This window comes from Harpia harpyja, chromosome 20 (genome assembly GCF_026419915.1).
Source record: "Harpia harpyja isolate bHarHar1 chromosome 20, bHarHar1 primary haplotype, whole genome shotgun sequence".
Taxonomy (NCBI): domain Eukaryota; kingdom Metazoa; phylum Chordata; class Aves; order Accipitriformes; family Accipitridae; genus Harpia; species Harpia harpyja.
The window spans coordinates 6,811,779-6,832,551 of NC_068959.1; the positions used below are offsets into that span (position 1 = coordinate 6,811,779).

At 56.8% G+C, this 20,773-nt stretch overlaps 1 protein-coding gene across 3 annotated transcripts in view; it reads right to left on the reverse strand.

Annotated features, from left to right (window-relative positions):
- FLT4 (fms related receptor tyrosine kinase 4) overlaps window positions 1-20,297 on the reverse strand; it is a 60,339-nt gene extending 40,042 nt beyond the window's left edge. For 2 of the 3 annotated variants that reach the window (XM_052816664.1, XM_052816662.1), the window contains exon 1: window positions 20,052-20,296. In XM_052816664.1, coding sequence (XP_052672624.1) covers window positions 20,052-20,109 — 58 coding nt within the window. In that variant the 5' untranslated portion in view covers window positions 20,110-20,296. Of the gene's footprint in view, window positions 1-20,051 lie in introns of all 3 variants that reach the window. The other variant, XM_052816665.1, reaches the window with a different exon arrangement.
- Window positions 20,298-20,773: the final 476 nt, after the last annotated feature.

Sequence of the window (20,773 nt, forward strand, 5' to 3'; positions counted from 1 at the left end):
CCCTTAAAAATGTAACAAGGTTTATTAAAAAAAGGCCGGGGGGGGGGGGGGCGTGAGGAATCTGTCTGCTAAGCTGCATTTCCTATTAATGCCGGACATGCTTATCCCAGTGCAAACACCGCTCTCCAGACGGCCACAGCCTGCCAGTCCATCACCCCAGCAAGCAGCTGGGGGTGCCTGCCACCCCCGTGGTGCTCAGCCCAAAATGCAAAAGATATGGCTTGCCATGGGGCTGGATGGGGATAGCAGACCCTCTCATCCTGCCAGTGTTCTGGGGCAGCGAGCAGAAAGCTAATCCCCAAAATCCTGGCACAGCAATCCCTGCGGCTAGCTGCGACAGGCACCGAATTGGGTCTCAAAACTGGAGTGGTCCCCCTTGCTTGAATCACTAAATAAGCGGTCCAATGTGGCAGGAGCCTCTTGGCCGATGCTGTGCACTGCATCTGCCCCACCACCGGGCTCTGGGGGAGCGGAATGGCTGCAGAAATAACCCCCTGCCATCCTTCACGTGCTGCCTGGTGACCTGTTAGCAAACAACGCCAGGGGGTGGAGGGGAAGAAAGAAAAAGTACGATCTGTGCAGGTTGAGGCTGTGGGATTCCTGCAGATGCATCCTGTGCACGGCCCTCCGCGAGTACAACAGGAAAAGGAACCACTGCTCCCTCCGAAAGCACCATGGCGCGGGGCTGGGGACGCTCCCGCTGCTGGCAGCCAGCGCTGGGCCGGCTCTCGTGGCTGTCCAGCCTCCTCGCTGGCCCTGGACTGCTGGGAGCTTCGGGGACTCCCCGCAGCAGGCACTGGTGCACACTGGGGACCCACTACTCACCCCAAAGTCCCACGCTGGGCCTGGCATCTTGGGATGCTGCTGCCCACAGCCACCTGTGGCATCCAGGACAGGCAGAGGGATGCACAGAGCCATTCCCAGCCTGCAAAAGCACCTTCAAGGCCATCAGCTTTCCCCCCCCCAAATTCTCCATCCCTCTCTGTGCTTGCCAGATGGATCCACCCCATTGCTGCCCTTGCCCTTTCCCTCTCCGGGGGAGCGTGTGCCCTGCTATGGCTCTCTCCCGTGTCTCACTTTCCCCAGCACTGAACTTGGTGCTGGGTTTGGCCATTAAATCTCTGCTAACCGACATACAGATGGTTTGTGTCTCCGGCAAATCCCAGGGTGCGAGGGAGATGCCTCCAGAGCATGGAGTGTCTCCTCTCCTCCGAGTCTCTCCTTCCCCACCTCCAACCCCAGCAATGCTTTATCTCCTCAGCCCTCCGAACAGATCCCACTCTCTCGTGCACACCAAATTGCGCCCTTGCACGGGGAGAGCATTAATGTAATTAAAAAGGCATGCGGCAGCCCCGGCAAGCTTTGTTTTTTCAAGATCGTTTCCAAGCAGGTTGGCAGCGGGATATTAAAATAAACAGAGGGGGATTGATGGGATGCGGGGAGAGGAAGCAGGATCCCACAGCCACTCACACCTTGTCTATTTTCAGAGAAGTGTGTTTCCCAGCGGTTTTCCTAGCCTTGATCTCTCAGCGCGTGGCTCTGAAAGGGGCCAGGCTGCACCGAGGGCCTTCTCCTTATCGCTGGTGGCTCCTTCATTTTCTCCAGGCCCCCCCTGCCTCTTTCTGCACCCTGAAATCACTGCTGCTCTCAGCACAGCGGCAGGGCTGCCCACTTGGGTCCTGCATCCCAAGGTTCTCCCTGCCTGGAAGGGAAGCCATGCTCGCCCTGGAAAGTGCTACCCAACCTAGGGTGTCTCGCAGAGACTGAGCAGCCCACAGGCTCCAGCCTTGTGCCTGACCTCACCTCTCCACCCTTAAGCACGTTGCCAGAAAGCCTCACACGGGGCCTGGTTTTCCCTTGCGATGGCTGCAGACAGCTAAATCACTGCAGAGCAGCGTCTGTGCCAGAGCCAGCACCGCCACAGCGAGCGATGGCTTTGGAAACCCGGGCAAAGGCTGCGCGTGGGTGAAGGTGCAGGCATAGCACAGCATGGCACGGCACGACACGGCTCCCGCTCCCCATCTGCTTCCACTCGCAGGAAGCCCGGCACCGGATCCTCCCTCCGAGCCCCCGCACACCACCTCAGCCCCGCTCTGCTTCCCCTTCCCTCCCTCTCTGCTGAGTTGGCCCTGCTGACTGATTAACGGGGCGCCTTTCCGGAGAGGGATTTTGTTCACACTCTGTCCTTCTCGCTGACTTCCTTCCCCGGCGCTGGACTGGATCACTCTGGCCACAGCCGCCGCGTGTCCCCAGCTAACCGGCACAGCTCATGCTCCTGCCATCAAACTTACTGCTTTGGGGTTTTGTGACCAGAGCTGCAAAGTAACACGCATAGAGCAAAGCTGGTCCAGATGAGGCTGCATGCTCCTGCTTGTCTCCCTGCACCTCGCATACCCAGCCCGCCCACCCCAGTGCTGTACTGGGGCAAAAGATAGGCTGGAATGGAAAAAAAGAGTGTCCTTTCCCTCAGCAAAGCTACCCTGACCCTGCTACTGCCCCATGTCTACGTTGCTGTATTCAGGCAAAAATTCCCAGTCAACGAACATCCCAACAAAGCACGGCAGGAACTTGAGATTTGGACACTTTCTACAAAAGAGATTTCTGGCAGATTTGTACCAGGTAACCGAATCCCCAGACCGAGGCTCCAGGATGGAGCCCCTGAATTTACCCACATCCCAAGTCTGCAACTCAAAGCACCATGGATGAGCCTCTTCTGACTTGCCAGGCTCAGGCAGCTGCTCTGGCCTGTCCCTGGCTGAGGCTCAACAGCACTCTGAATGCCCTGGGATTGCTCAGGGCTCAGTGCTACCATATAGCCTGATGTGGCTCATCTTGCAAAGTGTCTCCCGTTTCCCTTGGGTTTTACCCCCAGCCCAAACCTTTAGCTGCCCTGAGCTCTCCCTGCAGGCTGCAAAGCCAGTGGTGGGACTCTTCCCTTGCAAGCAGGGCAAGGCATGCACTTAGATGTGCAATCACGCACCGTAGTTACTATGTGAGTAAAGACCTGCTCCTGGACAGCCAACAACAAAATTCTGGTACCTCGCTGGCAATTGGGGAAACAGGGACTGAATGACCTTTTCTGATGCAGAAGAGCAGCAATAGCTGGCACGGGGGGAGAGGGAGAAGGAACCTTGCTCTGCCTTTTCTGCAGACCTCTCCTCTGGCTTTCCAGGCTGGGCTTATCCAAATTAGCAGCATTTGCTGGCGAAAATGCATGTGCAACATTTCTCCTTGCCCTGCAGGAACTAACCCCAGCACCACAGGTGCCATCTTCCCCCTCTGCTCCAGTTACCTCTTCTCCACCTGCCCTGTGCTGGTGCCTGGAGCTGGAGGACCCACGGCCGCCCACAGACGCACGGGAAGTCCACGTGCCGGAGGCAGAGCCAGCCCCACTTCCCACCTACAGGGCTGAAGTTCCCCCACGGAGCGACTCCTCCTCACGCACGGGGCAAGCATCCAGCTGTGGGTTGGAGCAGCAAAGCGTGAGTGTCACGTCACACAAGGAGCAGGCAGCTGGCAGAGCAGCAGGGGGAATTTGGACGTAGGGCTGTGAGCTCCTCCTCTTCCTCCTCCCAGTTCTTGCCAGCACGGAGGAAGGCTTGTTTTGCAGAGAGGTGAGATATCGCACGAGGCTGAGAAATGAATGGCAGGCTCCAGCCAACGTGGGGATGAAACACCAGGTGTTTTCTCTCCAGCCTCAGAGCGGGCAGGGTGAGCCCCAAACCACGGCGGGAATTCACACCAAAATGGAGCAGGTTCTGCCCAGCAGCTTCTGCCCGGGAGCTGCAAGGGCAGGGTGACAGCCACCCATGCCCACGGTGAGGCTGGGGGAAAAACAGAGAGGTGGCATGCTAAAAGGCTCTGTGGGCAACATGGAAACAGACTGAGGTGTAAGCAGTGAATAAATTAAAAATCATAATGATAGAAAACCGGAAATCTCCCCAAAACTATGTATTTGCACAACAGCAGAGGAAGCAGGCCCCTTCTTTTATGGGGTTTGTGAAAGATGTTCCTTTTTTTGCTACCCAGGGTTGACCACCACTTCAGATCTGTCCCAGAAGGGGTTAAACACAGGAGCTGTGCTCCTCTGTGCAGGATCAGCCCCTCTGTGCCCTGTGTTGTGCTATGGCAGCATCACTGTCCCAGCCATGCAACTGACCCCCACGCACCCAGAGTTCACCCCAGGCCTGGGGCAACACCCTTCCCCTTCTCACAGCGGGCAATGCCAATGGTGAGACAACACTCCTCTGGTCCAGCAATTTTCATCCCTGGACCTCAAAGCCCTGAAATGTCACCAAATCAAAGTGGATCCGTGTCCTCACCATTTTGTGAGGATATTCACAAAGCATCAGATGTTCCTTTGCTCCAGCTGAGGCAGGCTGTCCTCTTTCAGGGGACACAAGGGACTCAGTCAATACTTACAAACACAGAAGTGATCATCATTATTGGGTGTCTGATCCCTCCCGTCCAACACCAAAAGCATAACGAGACACTAACTTTGCCCCAAGACACCAGTGGGTAAGTTGGTGTATGGTGGCAAGAGCCCCCCGAGCAGGGACCAATATGAGGGCTGAGGAAGGGTCCACGAGAGCTGGTGGAAATGCTGTTTTCTCGGCCCCAGCCTCAGAGATGCCCCAAGAACCACGGGTCTGCAGCAATGCCAGGTGAGGAGGAAGGACGTGTCCAAATGGACAGGGCATTTGGGGAATGCAAAAATCAGGGCTCTCCTCCAGCTCAGCACCTGCGGCCAGGGGAGACCCCAGCCAAAGCATCCCCCTGCCTGCCAGCCAAGCGGGGAGCAGGATGAGGTGGGCAGAGACGCGAACAGAGCATCATGCGATGGCAGCATGGCCTCGACACAAGCAGAATTCACAGCCAAACCAGCAGCACCGCGAAGCTGGGCGTTCTGCTCTGCTCCCCCAGCCCCTGGCACTCTGCGGCACCACAGCCGTGCATCCAGCGCCCGCAGGTCCGGCCAAACAGCCTGTGGCCTCAGTCCAAAAGGCTGCTCTGGCCTCAACGCATGAACCCCAACAGCTCTGTTTAGCCTCTCGTTGCTCATAAACTTTAATTAACTGGTTCTTTTCTGGCAAGGCACAAAAATCTCATAACCACCTGCACTGATGGGGAATGAGGCAAAGAAAGTCACGAGCTCTCTGGGCTCCTTCAGCTTTTGGACTTCCAAGCCGGCAGTCTCATCAGGGGACAGAAACAGAGGAGCTCGAAAGCAGGAGCCACTTTCAAGAGAGCTGGGCTGTCCCGAGGAGCAAAGTTACCCTTGTGCCCTTACCCCTGGTGCCTCCAGGCAGGGGTTTAAATGACGGTATTTCACAAGCCAGCTGCCCCGAGGCAGCAGAGCAGGGCTACACCCAAGGATGCCGCCACCTGCTTTTGGGTCTGCAGGGGCACAGCCACCCACGCCCTAGGGACCTGCCGCCACGTCCTCCCAAAGAGGGGTCAAGGAGCGCCCGTCTGGGAGCGTTTATCTGTCTGCCTTTCTCCCTCCGCAGGAAGCACTATCTCACCATCGCCCTGCCTCGCTCCAGCCCGGTTTCCTGCTCCATCCTGCCAGGTTTACCCTGCTTTTTCCTCCTCCCCTCCCCCTGCCCCACGGCTGTCAGGCCATGTTTGCATTTCTGTCTCCTGCCGTCTTTCCTCTCCCTAGCCCCCCCGCCCCGCGCTCGCTCCCTACTCCATCCTCCCCGAGAGGCTACGTCCTGAGCCAAAGTTAGCCTCTGTCAGGTAGCCACATGTCCGGCCTGGGGCAGCGGGTCAGCCGGGGCCACCCTGCAGACCTCCTCCAGGATCTCTGCTGTCAGCAGCCTCCCCAGGCCCCAGGGGAGCCGGCTGTTTGCTGCTCTCGCTCGGGCGAGGGATGCTCCCGTACATCAGAAGGCTCGTTTCCCCTCGGCGGGCCGCCGGCCCACCCTTTCTGCTGCTGGCCAGGGGCTGGCCAGACGCCGCTTTGTTTGGTCCCCCGTTCCCTGAATCGCTCCGGGTTTGTTGGCTGCCTGCTCCTGCCCGGAGAATCCTTTTCCTGCCTTTGAGACAGAGGATGCTCGAGCCATCTGTGCATTTTATTTCCTTGTAGAAACTAACAAGCCAAGGATTGCTTCCTCTCCCTGACATTTCGGAGGGCAGCTCCAGCGCAGCGGGATGCGCAGGGAGGGGAAGGGGAGCCCAGCGCCTTCAGACAGGAACAGGACCTATTCTGTCCACAGGATTCACTCCCCAAGGGGCAGAAATCCTCAGACCTGCCAAAATGCCTGTGGCAGCTCCCACTCTGCCACGGCCGCGGCTCTGCAGGAGCCCAAGGCGAGCTGCCCTGCTTAGCATACATAGCCACCCCTCTTCCAGTGGCCCCTATTAACTGCATGGCTAAACCCTTGCAAAACTCAATTAAAATTATCCTCCCACATCTTAAGGACTGTCAGGTTGCTTCTCTTCCTGTTTTAATTTACTTCTTTCAAAATCTTGGCCTGCTCACATTCGCTGCCCCTGCAGGATGTGATTAACATGGCACAGAAAGAGCAGAGGGATCGGATGGCTTTAGGGGACGGGTAACAAAAATTAGCACTGTTCATTACATCTCTAACCTGAAGAGACGCAATGGATGGTCCACAGCTCGTGTGAAATGAGTGTTGGTCCAAATCTGGTACCTGGCAGACAGGCATTGCCAGCACAAAGAGAGGGCCAGGATGGGCCGGGGACATCCCTCCGTGGGCCCTGGGGGTCTGAGATCTCTGGGAAAGTGGCTTGGGAAAAGCTTGTACTGCTGCTACCTCCAGTTAACCTATTTGGGACTGCTCAGGAGTTGCCTGGCTATTGCAGGAGCCAGAGGTTAATTCTACCCCATGTCTATCCAGGTGTAACACCGGAGGCTTTACTGGGCTGAAGTACCTCTGGCAGCAGTGGGTACAAACCCATGGGACACTAAAGAGACACCTTCGGCCGCTAAGAAGAAATGATAGCCTATACAGTGACAAAGGGTAAACAACTAAAGGAAATTATTATCCACTGCTTCTCATGCTGTACCTGATGAACTTACGAGGCAGACAACAAAGTACCTTTTCATGCAACTCAGGTAAACTGTGGATTTTGCCACTGTTGTATACCCACAGAGACATTCCCAAAGAGAGGAATAAGCTCCTGGAGGACAAGTCACCACCAGCTCTTACACACAGTAATCCAGGTGAGACATCCAGGTCTAGGAGTCTCTAAACTGCCCATTGCCAAAACAAAGCAGGGGCATCAGGGCAGGATCCCCCTGCCCATGCCAGGGCATCGTCCCCTTTCCTGGAGCCCCAGCTGCCCACACTGAGGCTGGTGACAGCCTGGGCAGAGCCAGGACCAGCTCCAGTGCCTGGGCAGGGACTTCCACCTGCAGCACTGGGGCTTTGCTGCACAGACACAGAGGAAGGGAAAAGCCTGAGAAGCAGCGGAGAGGAGACCCTCGGTTTGTCCATCATTAACTACAGCTCCATCATAAGCTGTTCCCAGAGGCTCAGGTGAAGCTCCCATTGATGCAAGCTGCAGATGTTCTGTTGGGGGAAGATGGAGTTCAAGCTAAGTGAGGTCTTGGCATCCAACTCTCGCTGGGAGATGAGGAGGCAGAGGCAGCTGACCGGGAAGTCAGACAGAGCCTGAGGGTCGGCACTGAGCACGGAGAGAAAAGGGCAGCAGCATTTGGAAAGAAAAAAGCAAGTCGCAGGTTTGCTTTTTCCTTGATGTGTGTGGGCTTAATTGCTGGCCTTTGAAGTTTAGCTCTTCCCAAGACTGTTGGCTTATGGACAGGCAGGGCAGGACACTGAAGAAATCCTTGTACCCCACTCAGGGCAGGTTTTTTCCCCCCACGTGAGCAAAGCCTGCAGACCCTGCCTGCCTCCCACCCAGGCTGCTGCAGCCAGGCTGACCGTGCTGGGCTTTTTCAGGGGTCTGCAAGCCATGCAGCTGGACTGGGAGGCACCGTGCCAAGTGGAAAAGACCTGCTCCTCTGTCTTCGTGTTCCTGGAGTTTGCATCCAGATGTTTGCTACTTAGCTGTGAATTGAAATCAACTCAGAGCCCTCAAACCAAACAGCTGCCCTGGAGCTGGCAGTGCCTGTTCTTCTCTGCAGAGCAACCCATCCTCAAGTTGATCTCCAGCTGCTGAGTGCGAGAGAAGCTGATGAACAGGGTAAGTGGGATGAAACAGTTTTGCAATTAGATGATTATCTTGGCCTTGGAAAACCTGGATTCAATTCCCCATGTGCTCCAGGCTCTCTGCAAGCCTGTCATGCAGCTTCTTTGTACCTCCATCCCTGCCTGAGCCACAGAGCGTAGGGCAGCAGGAACTGAGCTGCTTTGGCTTGGGAAAAAAGATACTCAAGCAAGAAAGGAGGAAACCTTATTCCTTCTAACGATAGATAACAGGGAACAAAGAAAATGGATTTATCGCAGAGCCAATGCGACATGAAAAAGCTACATTAGATGTGGATGGGTCCAGAAAGTAGGAAGCATAAGAAAGACGCAAGAGGAATTTAAACTTCCTGATTACCAAAGCAGGATTTTCAAGCATCAAGTATAATCTAAAAATAATAATAAGAAAGCAAAGGGAAGAGTCGTCACGGGCATGAGGAAGAGCTGCTGCCTGGGGAGTGGGAGAGCACAAACCCTCCTCCACGGCGCAGCTTCTCGCATGCACACCTGCACGTGCGCACATGCGCATCTGCACGACCCCTTCTGCCGCCCCTGACGGGGTGAGCATGAGGGGAGGCAGGAAGATCACAGGCATATGCTCTTCAAAGGAGAATTAGTCATCAGAGGTAGCGGCAGAGGAAGGAAGCGTCAGGTACGAGGTCAGATGTGCACAAGCAGAGAAGGCTGCTGGAAGAGCTCTGAGCGCTCACTGCAGACCTAAGAGCCCTCCTGGCATCCACACGAGCAAGACAGGAGGTGCAACTCCCTGGGGTAAATGCACCTACGGCAACATAGGAGATAAGACATTTCAACCTTCCTGAAAAACACCGCACAGCTCGGCTTTCTACCATCCTTGAAAGCAGCCGGAGCTGGCCAAACCTAGAGCCTTCCCTGATGTGGTTAATAAAAATACTGCTCTGCTCTCTGCAGGATCCCCAAGAGGGATGGGCTCTAGAGAGCACAGCAAAGCTCTCCCCCCACACAGGGCTTTGCTGGATTGCTCCTCATCCCCAGGTCAGTGATCCCAGCTGCTCCCTGCTGGGCAAAGAGACTTGAAGATGGAGAGACTCGGGGCACTGGGGGGAAAGCCGGCCCCACAGGGCTGTCCAGGGCATTGATGGCGAGTTACAAACGCACGCACTCTCGGTTTCTCTTGGCACAGAGCTGTGACCGCAAGCCAGGACCCGCCGTAGCAGGAGATGATAATGATCATCTCCGAGAGCCAAAGTGTATCAGGGCATTCGCGTCACTTGAGATTAGCTGGCTGTTTAACATCTGCACAGATTTCTCTCTCCACCTTCACATAACACCCCTCACGCAGCTATGAAACTCATCTAATTCCCTGCCAAGAAAGGCTGAGTTGGAAATGTCACACTTTGTATATCATAGCACAATTCCTACAATGAAACACCTAGCCTAAATGGCAGCATTGGACTCTGGTGCCATTTGAAAGCCAGTAAGCTAAACCACCTTATGCTGCTTTTTAAAAATAGCTTACAAGAAGGTTACCAAGTTTCATAAACACCCAGTTACTCTCTTGTTAATAATCAGAGGTTGACTGTTGTTTTCCCATTCCAAGGTGCTTCCCTTGCCACGCAGCTCAGCGGGGAGAGCACGCAAGCGGACGCAATGGGAAGGAAGCGTTTACACGTGCTAATGACTTCCACCAAAGGAGCACAAGTACTAACAGGGAAATTGTGCTAAAGAGACAACATGCCACTTCCTTGGCTGTCCCTATCTGGTCACTGCAAGGTACGTGGTCCTCAGAGCCATGCGGTGAGGCTGGGGATGGCCTTCCCAGCCCCATGGGAACATCAAGGTGTGAGCAAAGGGAAGACACGTTGGCTTGGACCACAAAGGCAGGAGAAGCCGTTTGGCAGCAGGGCCGTTTTGGCACCACGCTGGACCAAGGGACCAAGGACAGACACAGGCCCTTTCCCATTCCCAGCAATGTGGGTCCGGGGGCCAGAGTCCTTCCAGGTGCTGTTCATGCTGTTTCACCATGCGCATCTCTTTTCATGCCAGCACAGGTTTCCCAAGTTCACATGGGGCCCTGTTTATTTTTCTTTTTTTTTTTTTTAATCTACTATTGTATTAAGAAGTGTTTTTCTTTTGGCAAAGGTTACTGTGGGGCCAACACCATGCAGAGTCTCCTGCCTTCCATCACCGCTATAACCTCTGAGCAGGAGCTCAGCCTGGCCAATGTCACTTATCTTCAATGAAGGCAGGGTTGTATTTCCACCACCATATAAAAAAAAAAAAAAAAAAAAGATCCCAGCACTCCCCCTCTCCCCTAGTACATTCTTTGAAATGCCACCCAGGCCTTGTTATTGCTGGGAGGCTGGAGAGCCAGGGATTAACTGCCTCAGGCTGCATTAGGCTTTATTTGTCTAAGCAGCCAAGGGTGAGGAGCGGCCATAAATATTGTGAAATGCCGAGTGCTGTGGAGGGGCAGCATTGGGCAACGCAGGCACCATGGCAGCGGGCATCGTATCTTGGGCTGGGTGCAATTCTGGTGTGACCAATGTCGTTGGAAACGTTCCTGCCTCTCTACAACACAGGAGGTTTGGGGGATATCAAAACCCATCCTCGTGTTCAAATTGGCGACATCAAGCTACCACCCGTGCCTTCTGGTTGCCTCCATTAGTCCTTGTAGCACACGAGCAAGCAAATGCAGTGGATCTACCTGACCAAGTGGGAAAATCCCACCGCAACACTGTCACCCAAGGGGACACGTACTGGGTCTGAGCCTGTCTGCCCAGAACAGGGCAGTACGGGGTACGCTGTGGCCCCCCTGCACTTGCTCACTGGGATGTCACAGCACAGAGAGGAGATGAAGACCAGGGTATGCCCTGATCCCATCCCAGCACCGGTGGTACTGCCAGAGCCAGCACTTACAGACAGCAGCCCAGGACCTGCCGAGTCTGATAGTTTGGCAACAGCCAACAAACCAAATGAGGGAGTCATCAGGCCCAGACACATGCTACATTAGCTAAATTGCTTTACAAAGGCATCACCGGGTAACTCCGTTTGCAGGCAAGGTGGTTGCTTCCCCCGTGTTTCATCCCAGCACAAGGGCCGCACACTGCCTGCCCAGCGGTGCGGGGATTTTCTTGGTGTGAATGCGTGCATCTCCCACGGGAGCATCCCGCGCTGCAGCCAGCCACCATGCTTTCGGGGCATGCCGTTAAACTTCTGCCCTTTGCTTCCCGAGGGCCAAGCACTGCAGTGTGGTGAAAGGATGATGGCCACTTAGACCAAATTACGCCTCACTGGGGACTCTGCTCAGGCTAGGACAACCCACCACGTGCGTGATGGATTTCTGTGGGCGCTGGATGCCGTCACCTCTGCTGGATGCAATTTTCCTTACTGCCATTACTCTGAGCTGGCAGTTTCCAAATCTGAGGATAAACCACAACTCGTGCCCAACCTTCTTGCCTTAGTAAATATCAAGATTTACTGTTGTCCTTTGAAACTATTGACTTGACCCTCACTTTTTTCAGTATTTATTTTTGTAGGTCACTATATCTAACATCCATCTGAGCAGACACCAGCATTTCAGAAATGGGGAAAACAAGTCACAGACAGAGCGCCAAGCCCGGAGCCGAACCTCGCTGTCGGGCACACACACGTGTGTCTGTGCAGACACGTACACATTTCCCCCAGCCAATGCAGGACCTTCCATATGCGGGGAAACCGATAGAGGGTTTTCCAGGCTCTGATACGCAGCCCTTCACTTTTTGTACCTTTTTTGGGGGGGGGGAACACATGAAACCAGTAAACCTTTTACAGAGTTCCCTGCCACATGAAAAGCTCACGTGCCTCTAACTCAGAAAGCTGACGGAGGACCCCAAAACCCTCCGTGAGTCTGCTGGGTCTCGTGAATGCGCAGACAGACCTTGACAAACCTGTGGAGCCACTACCCAACTTGGGGCACCCGGCTGGGCCCTGTGGGCGTTGCTGAGCCCCGTTAAACCCTGCCAGTGGCCAAAATGGTGAACGCGCTGCAGGATGGGTGCTTTGCATCCCCAGAGAGGAAGCGGACAGTGACCCAGGCGGGAGGCCTGGCTGCCACGGGCACCGCTGCCTGGCTAGCATCGGCCGCTCAGGAAAGCCATCATGAGCTTGCAAATTCTTTATAAGCTTCCCACGTGACACAATTACCCAGAGGCCAGATCCTGAAGCCCTTTCTTCTCTCTTTACTCAGACCAGTCTCCACTGAAGTCATTGAGGCATTGGCCTAAATACAACTGAAGGACTTCAGGATTTGGCCCAGTAATAAAAACTTCCTTCCTTTGTCTACTGCTCACTCCACATGATCCCGCTACCTCCCAGCCTCCTCCTGGCCACGTCTCCCGAGGCTGGGGCCATCAGTTGTTTCGGTTGATGCTGCTCTTTCGTTTTACCCTCTGCCAGACCGTGCCTGTCCCCTCATGCAGCCGCAAGCTGCTGAGGTGGAGGGAGCCGGGGCGGCTGGCGAGGAAGAGGGTGGATCGCAGGGTGAAATGCAACCCGGCAGAGGGGCAGTGCCGGTCCTGGGGACATGCATGTGTGCGGACACCATGCAGGCTGGGAGCAGTCTCAGCCATCACCTCCCCAAAGGCAACACTTCCAACACTTCTTTGAGGATGGGATGGAGTGCCTTCAAAAGAGCCTTTCTTCCCCCGAGACTGTAGAGCAAGTGCCTTAGGCTATACGCTAAACTTTTACGTGACCGGGACTGGGTGAGGTGACTCCTGCCCAGGAAGGTATAGCAGGAAGTTAACTCATCTCACTGCAATGGCAACTATGCATCACGCTAGGAAGTGACACCATAAGAAACACATAATTTTAAACAAATAACTTGCAATATGAATTTTGCTGCTTTTTCTGCCTCAGAATAGCCAGGAGGATGCAAAGCCCTGTTATCCCCCATGGGTACCTCAGCCCCACCACGGCCATCCAAAACAGGCACCGGGGTTTGGGGCAGGAGACAGGAGCTCCTTCTTCCCTCCCATGTCTACCAGCCTTGCAGACACCTGTGGCACCAATAGAGCAATATATGAACACAAATGGACTGATACAGCAATTCCCTTCGCACCAACCTCCCTGCCTGTGCCGCTTGATGACAGAAAGCAAACACAAAAGGAATTTGAACTTAGCTGAAGCAAGAAGCATTTGGTCCTGAGGTACCAGCATAGTCTGATGACCTAAACCTCAATCCTGCAGCTCACGGATGCTCAGGGAGGTGACCTGGTTATATAGCGGATTGCTCAGAGAGCACCAAAACAACTCCCACGAGTTCCTGCGGAGGTCTTCAGTCTTGCAGGGAGATTTTTAATATTGCTCAGCTAAAACTGAAACGGTCAGACAGGCACCTTGGAGCACGCAGCTCTAACCACCCCAGGGAACACAAAACCCTCTGAGCAGCAGAGGGCCAGTGATCTCAGGGCTGAGAGGTTGTAGTGGGGCCTTTGCACAGGTCTGCGTGAGCCCAGTGCCACCCAGCCCAGCTGAGCCGGCTCACTGAGCCCTGCATCCCAACGCAGAGCACAGCGACACCAGTCTGTGCATTGCACAGACTCAGAGACCAAAGTCCAGCCCAGCAGCAAGGGCTGCCTTGCTTAGGGCTTGCTCTTTAAAAAAAAATACAGTCTCGCTGTACATTCTGCCCTTTTTAAATACATTAATTGCCATGGAAACAATGCTCTTATTGGTATGGGAGCAGCCTGGTGGCCTCCACAGATGCAAGATAAAAATCAACGGATACATTGAAATACAGGCTGTATTTCAGGACCTTTTGTGGTTTTGGGGCTGGTCACCGTGGGCACATATAAGAGAATGGCTCAGACACTAGCAAGATGCCATCTTCTATGGAGAGAAAGCAGGGGACACTAAAACATGCAGTAACATCTCCTTTACAGTGTTTATCTGCTTGGTCAGAGCACCCTTGTATGGGAGCCGGTCCCAGTACTGAAGTGTGTGCTCAACTTCTGGCACTGCTCATCACTCCCAGCTCCTGCTGAAGCATCCCAGCCCTGGCTGCCCTTCACATCCTCATTGCCAGTGAGTGGAAAGCCTCACCTGGTCTCAGACCTTGGCAGGGTGGCTTTGCTCCATGCCTCCCCTCTCCCCACCCGTGGCCCTATCCACCAGCTCACATGCCTCACCAAAAAGCAGAAAAAAATGCCGATATAATATATATACACATTCTTGGCCTTGAGAGTCTTTTAAATAGCGCTGAGGGGGTCTGTACACAAACCAGCACAAAGGGAAGGGCTGCGAGCACCCTTCCCTCCCTACCCGCCGCCACCCCCGAAAAGCCGGTGCAAAGGGCAGCCCCGGCTGCCCAGCTCTCCCCTCCCGGCGAGGAGGAGCGCTGCCCCGTTCCCTGCCGTGCCGCCCATCATAAAGGGGTCCCTGAGCTGTTATCAGGCAGTGACAGTTTCCGCCATCAGATTCCTCCTGTCCGTCAGGAAAGCTAAATAAGGAACGTCGTTCAGGCGGCTGCAGGAAGAGGGGAAATGCAGGGACATCCGGCCCAGCTGCCAATTTTTCCTTTCCCATGAACCACCACTGACCTCCGCCAAGGGAGAACCTGGACACCCAGCCTGGCATTGGCACCGCTCGTCTTCGCTTAACCCTTCCCCAGGGGGATGCCCTGGCCCCCGGAGCCTGCCCAGGTGGGTGGCCTCAACGTGCCGCGCGGTGTGGCCACGGTGGGATGGTGCGTGGGTGCTGCGTCACCGGCGACAGCGCCGCAGACCAAGGTGGGTGGACTCGGCGCGCTGGCTGGCATTCGCCCAGCCAACTGGAGCCACGGCCAGGAGAAGGCTTAACCCCTCCGTGCCTGCATGCGGGTGGGTGGCTACACCTTGCATGGCAGCAACAGGTCCCGAAAGCACCATCGAGCTACTCTGATCACTTCCCTCTTTGCACGCACTGAGATCGGGAACACGGCCAAGCTTATTCTCTCGCTTATCCCTCTGCAACCCAACTGGGGTTTTCCAGGCTCTGCTGAGAGCTGTAACCAGCTCTGGACTGGCTGCTGCAGACAGGTAAAATCTCATCTCCTCTTTCTCTCTGCTCACTCCAGGGCTTTGCCCATCGGTAACGGGGACCAAGACAGTCTGCAATCTGCTCAGCTCTTTCTCGTGGTCCTTCCTGGGGATAGCCCTGGGGTCCTTGCTGCCTTTCACCGCACAGAAGCGGAGCAGGGGAGCAGCAGCCACCTCATTATTATGTGCTCGGAGAAGGGGAAACCATAGCACTTGCTCAGCGTATCTCTTGCCGTTCCCCACCACTCCATTCTCTGTGTTTCCCCAGTTTGGAGTCTTTTCCTGACCCCCCCAAACCAATCCTCCCTCATTAGCATGACATCTGTCCCACAGCACCTCCAGGTTTGGCCCGCAAAGCCTGCGCTGGAGATCCTTGCCCTGGAAGGAGGGGGCAGAAACACAGCAAGAAAAACAATTCACACGTGGGAGAAGTTGTAAGGTGAAATACAAGTCACTGGCTGAAACCTGTTTCTGCTACCTCAGCAGGGAAACGACTCCAGGAGAGACTCCCCACTTAATATCCTCAGCTTATAAAACTTAGTGGGAGTTTCGCCACCGGCCCAGGTTTTCACCCTCCTTCTGCACAACTTGCACCTAGAGATGGAGTGATTTGCCTGTAGCTGCTCAAAAAAACGAGCGGTCACGCTAGGCTCAAGGGCTTGTGCCTCCTTGCCGACTTGACCACAGGCCATCTCCGCTTCCACTATTTTGCGTTAACAATGAGGCACCGCAGATGGGCAATAATACTGTGTGCCGAAAACATCAGAACTATTTTGACCAGAGAGAAAAAGCCCCCCTGGGACCCAGCTAACCCTCTCTTTTAACAACGTGAAACAAGAAACAAAGGTCTGGGATAGCCAGAGGCAATAAAACCCCTGGAATTAATTTAACCAGTCACTAGATGCCAGTGCAGCTGCAGCAGTATTTCTTTTCCTAATGAAGGACAAAAGATAATTCCAGCTCTGGCCCAGGGCAAGGCTCAGCTCTGGTCTCCCCAGCAGACGCTGGCACATACCAGGTGGTCGTGGTTCCCCCACCATGGCACCCGGCTGGCGTGGGACCCTCTGGGGGGCTGTGTGCCCAGCTCCCTGCTGCCCCTCGCCCAGGTGGAGATCTGCAGGAGCTGCCTGTGCAGGAGTAGCTGGGGCAGGTCAAGGTGAAACAGCACTGGGCACCTCTGGCTCACAGTCTGGGGTGGGAAAAGGGGGCTTTCAGCTTTAACTAACCACCTGTGGCTTTTTTCCTTGCAAACCCACATATTTTTCCATGCACAACTGCCCACGGACCCAGGCAAACGTCTAACACCCACAAGGCCCCGTGGTGACGAGCTCCATTGCTGCATGGTGGAGTGTGACAAGCCACCGGCCCCCCCACCACGCTCCGCATCCCCCCAGCACAGGAACCCACTGGGAACTGCCTCCTCCCAGTGAGACGTGATTTTGCAGCCCTCTGTCGCGATGTCCCAGCCCATCTTTCCCAGTGGAAGAGTCCTGTGACATTTAGTCATTCTTCACACCTCCATGACCGCTGCTCCTCTGCTCCAGCTCCCCACCCTCCATAAGCAGCACAGCCTGCAGGGTCCGGCCATTGCAGGGCTTTCTGCTTCTCCCCACACCTGCAGGACCCCCCAGGATCCCCATCACCCCAGGCTTATTGCAGCTTTCGCCCACCACTGTGTTTAAATACACAGCCCCCCCAAACCGGGGGTGAGGGAACCCCCCACCTTGACCCCATTGCTTGGAGCTGTTTCAGTCCAGCAGGCTGAATGCAAAGACACCACGTTCATTTGGAAACGCCTCTGCTGCACCAGCTCAAGTGGCTGGGGAGAAGGCGGGTGAGGTGGATGCTATCTCCAGGGCTCACGTTGCTCCCCAAAGCTGCTGAGAGCCGGGCAGACCTGGGGACCCATCAAGAGCCCCCTCCTGCTCAGCAGCCACTCTGCAAAGCAACCTCCTGAGTGCTGTGGATGCTTTGTATGGCATTGGAGAAACTGATGCCTGGCCACGGCCTCCTCCTGCAGCCGTTCCCGTGGGATCCCGCTCTCCCTTTCCCTCCCCAGGAACTGCCCTGGGACGCTGGGAACAGCCTGTTCCCTCCTGGCTGGCCGGGAGCACCTGCTCTTCCCACGCCTGCCCTGGAAAACACCGCACCAACGCGGGGCCAAGAGACACCCAGGGGACAGCGATCCTGCGTGGAGCAAGCCCACGGGAGAGAGGCAGTGGAGTGGGGTGGGACACACCGGAGGAAGCCCCCTCCCGCCCCGCTTGCACCGGCTGGGGACATTGTGCTGCCGGGGGAGTGTCCCCCTGACCAGACGTCAAATTGAGCTCAGCAACAAACACCCTGTTTGTGCAGGCAGCGAGCCGCGGGCTTGCGTGCCCAAGCCAAATCCCAGGCAGTAGTTGCCGCCCATTAATCCGAAATTGTCCCTAAGCGGACAGCGGGGCACAAGGGCCGTGGCTGCCCCCTCCCCGGCAGCCCCTGAGCCGCGTCTCTCCCATCACCTACCTCCTCTTCGGAGGCCCTGGCTCTGCTTCATTGCTAACGAGTGACTGGGTTAAGCCAGAGGAGGGTTTGTTGTATACTCGCAAGCTTTTGCATGAAAGGGTGTTGCTGAAATGGCCCGTGTTTATTACTTGCAATAAAGCAACTGCTTCAAATCCCAGCTGCGAAAGCGAATGTTGCTGCTGGCACGGTCAGCGTGGGGCTGTCTGAGCACCCGGCCGGGGAGGTCTGCGCGATCTTAGAGGAGGGCAGGCAGCGGCAGCCAACGTAATCGGCTCAGGTCCTACACAAGCACGGGCCCTTCCCTCACGCAAAGAACCTATGCTCTTGAAAGCGGCAAGCTGGAGCCCCCAACGGGATTATTTGGCTGTGGGGTGGCCAGTGCTGCTCTGCACTCAGACCGTGGCAGCTCAGGGAGTGCACGCTCTCGTCGTCATCCACAAAGGGTTACCCCGAGCTGCCCTGGGATGCTGGGGCTGAACCTCTGCCTGCTCCCCCCGTCTCACTGCCTGCAAAGGGCAGCTGCCCAACTCCTCTCCATCCTGGGAGCACTGCGGAGCTGGGACACAGGGAGAGCCTGCGTGCTCTTACACACAGCATCCCCTCCTAGCACTGGCCCATTTAACCGGGTACCGGCGCACAGGAACAAGCAGGACGCAGAGCCAGAACAGACCTTTCATGATCCTGAGTATTTCGCCCTTCCCAGGTAGAACAGTCTCACACCCCCATCCTTGCTTCCAAGGGGATCAAATATTTGCACCCAGTCGGGATTATGGTTAATGAGGAATTTGTGGGTCCTTTCAGCACTGACAAATTGGTCCCAGGTAGCACGGAAGAAGAGGAAGCAAATCCCCAGGGCACGATCTCCCAGTTGAGCTCCACATCGCCCTTCGTCGCTGCACTAATCAGGCAGCGCTGGAGAGCTTCAAAGCTCTGCACAGCCCTGTGCTGACGAGGCCCACACATCACGCAGCCGCGCTGGCCAGAGCCTCCCAGGCACCGCTCCCCCCACACCTCCGGGAGATGAAAGAACCTGAGAACAGCTACACGATGCTTTACAAATTGCTAACGAGAGAGCTTTGAACAGCCGCAGCTCCCGCCGCGATGCCACCAGCAGCAGGTCCCTTTCTACCCTGCCTCCTGGAGCTCCCCCTGAGCTCTGGCAGCCCGGTGGGTCCTTCGGCCCCGTGGCACCAGAGCCATCAGCAGCATTTTGGGCAGAGTAGGTTGACAGTGCCACTGCCGGCGATGCTGTCCATACCGCACCTCTGCGGCCAGACCTGCAGTCCTCCCATGAGCTCACTTCAACCATGGCAGCGAACACCACCAGTGACAGTGAGTCACTGAGCTGAGGCTACAGAAAATTCTATTTATGCTCCCAAAATTCATCTCCCCATGTCGCAAGCTTCCAGCATTACTAACTTTCTGTCGGTCTTGCTCTGATCTGGGCTGTAACTGCTTGACCTGTGCAAGCAGGAGCTTCCCTGGGGGAAGCTGGTGGGGCTGGTGCCCCGTCCCCGCCGCCCTGGCAGCACCCACCCAGCTCTGCTCTGCCCCACTGTCTCTGCTCTCTGGAAGGGCGTTGCACACCCATCTCTACCACGATCCCACATCCACCTGACCCAAGCTGTGGCCAGGGGGTTCCACTCGCTGCCCAACAGCCTTTTGCCCCAGAAGCGCTACGGGAAGGAAAAGCATTTCACCAGGATCTGCCTTGGGTGACTTGCCAGGCGGACCAGAGCTGCCAGCAACCGGCTGGGAGAGGCAGGCTGGACGGCATCGCGTGGACCACCGCCTCCTCACACCTTCCCCCCCAACGCGCTGCCCGGCGCTCACAAATTAATGACTCTGTGCATGAAAAAATAAATAAACAGAGCAGGGAGCCGGCCTCCAGTTTGCCCTCCTGGCCGGGCGCTTCCCCGCGCAGAGAAATCCCTCCCGCAAGAGTCCGGTGCGGTTTCTCCCCGCTTGCAGCGAGCACACCCGCGGCACGGGCACAGCGTGGGCTCACCCACGGCCTCACCCCCGCGGCCCCCGGACCCCTCAGGGCCGACAGCAGGGTCCTCCCGTCCCGTCCTCTCGCTGCGGGGACGCTGTCACAGCCGTCGGGGACACCCGGGGCGGGCTGCGTCGGGACTGGGGGGACCCCGGGGCGGGCTGCGTCGGTCCCCGTCGGGGCTGGGGGGACCCCGGGGCGGGAAGCGCCGGGTCCCGTCTCATCCCGCCGGGGCAGCCCTCCACCCCCAGCGCACCCCGCAGGTGCGGGGCGGGCGGCAGAGCGGGCAGCCCCCAGCCCCGGCCGGGCAGGGCAGGACAGCCCCGCAACGCTCACCTGCTTCCGAGACAATGCCGAGCCAGAGCCAGAGGGGCAGCGTGCAAACTCTCTTCATCTCCGGGGCCGCGGGCAGGTCCGTGCGGGGCGGCGCGGAGCGATGCGGAGCGGTGCGGAGCGCAGGGCTCCGCTGCCCGAGCTTTGCTCCCGCCGCGCCCCGAGCTGCGGCAACGCGCGGCGGCGGGCGGGGAGCACCGGGGCCGCTTCCTTTTCCTCCGCCCGGGCCGCCCGCCGCCCTCCGCCGAGCCCGCGGGGCGCCGGGCGGGCGGGCGGCGGGGCGGGGAGGGGCGGGGCGGGGGGCGGACACGGGGGGGACCGGGAGAGGTGGTGGTGGTGGGGGGGGGATGCCGCACCTGCGTGGGTGCCTGCATCCCTCTGCACCTGTGAGCACGGGTGTCCCGCAGCTGGGGGCGTGGGTGCGCATCCCCCCCTGCAGCTGGGTGCGTGGGTGTCCCGCAGCTGGGGGCGTGGGTGTGCATCATCCCGGTCCCAGGTACACGGGAGCACCCCCCCCCCACACCTGTGTGCATATTCACGCGAACACGCGCCCTGCACGCCTGTGCGCACCCCTGTACATCTCTTTCTGTCCCGTGTGCGTCTGGGTGCACGTCCCGACCTCTCGGACCAGAGGGAATGCACGCAAATACCCTCTCACACCGGTGTGCGCGCACCTCGTGAACATACACGTCTCACATCTGCTGCCGCACATACCTTCGTGCCTG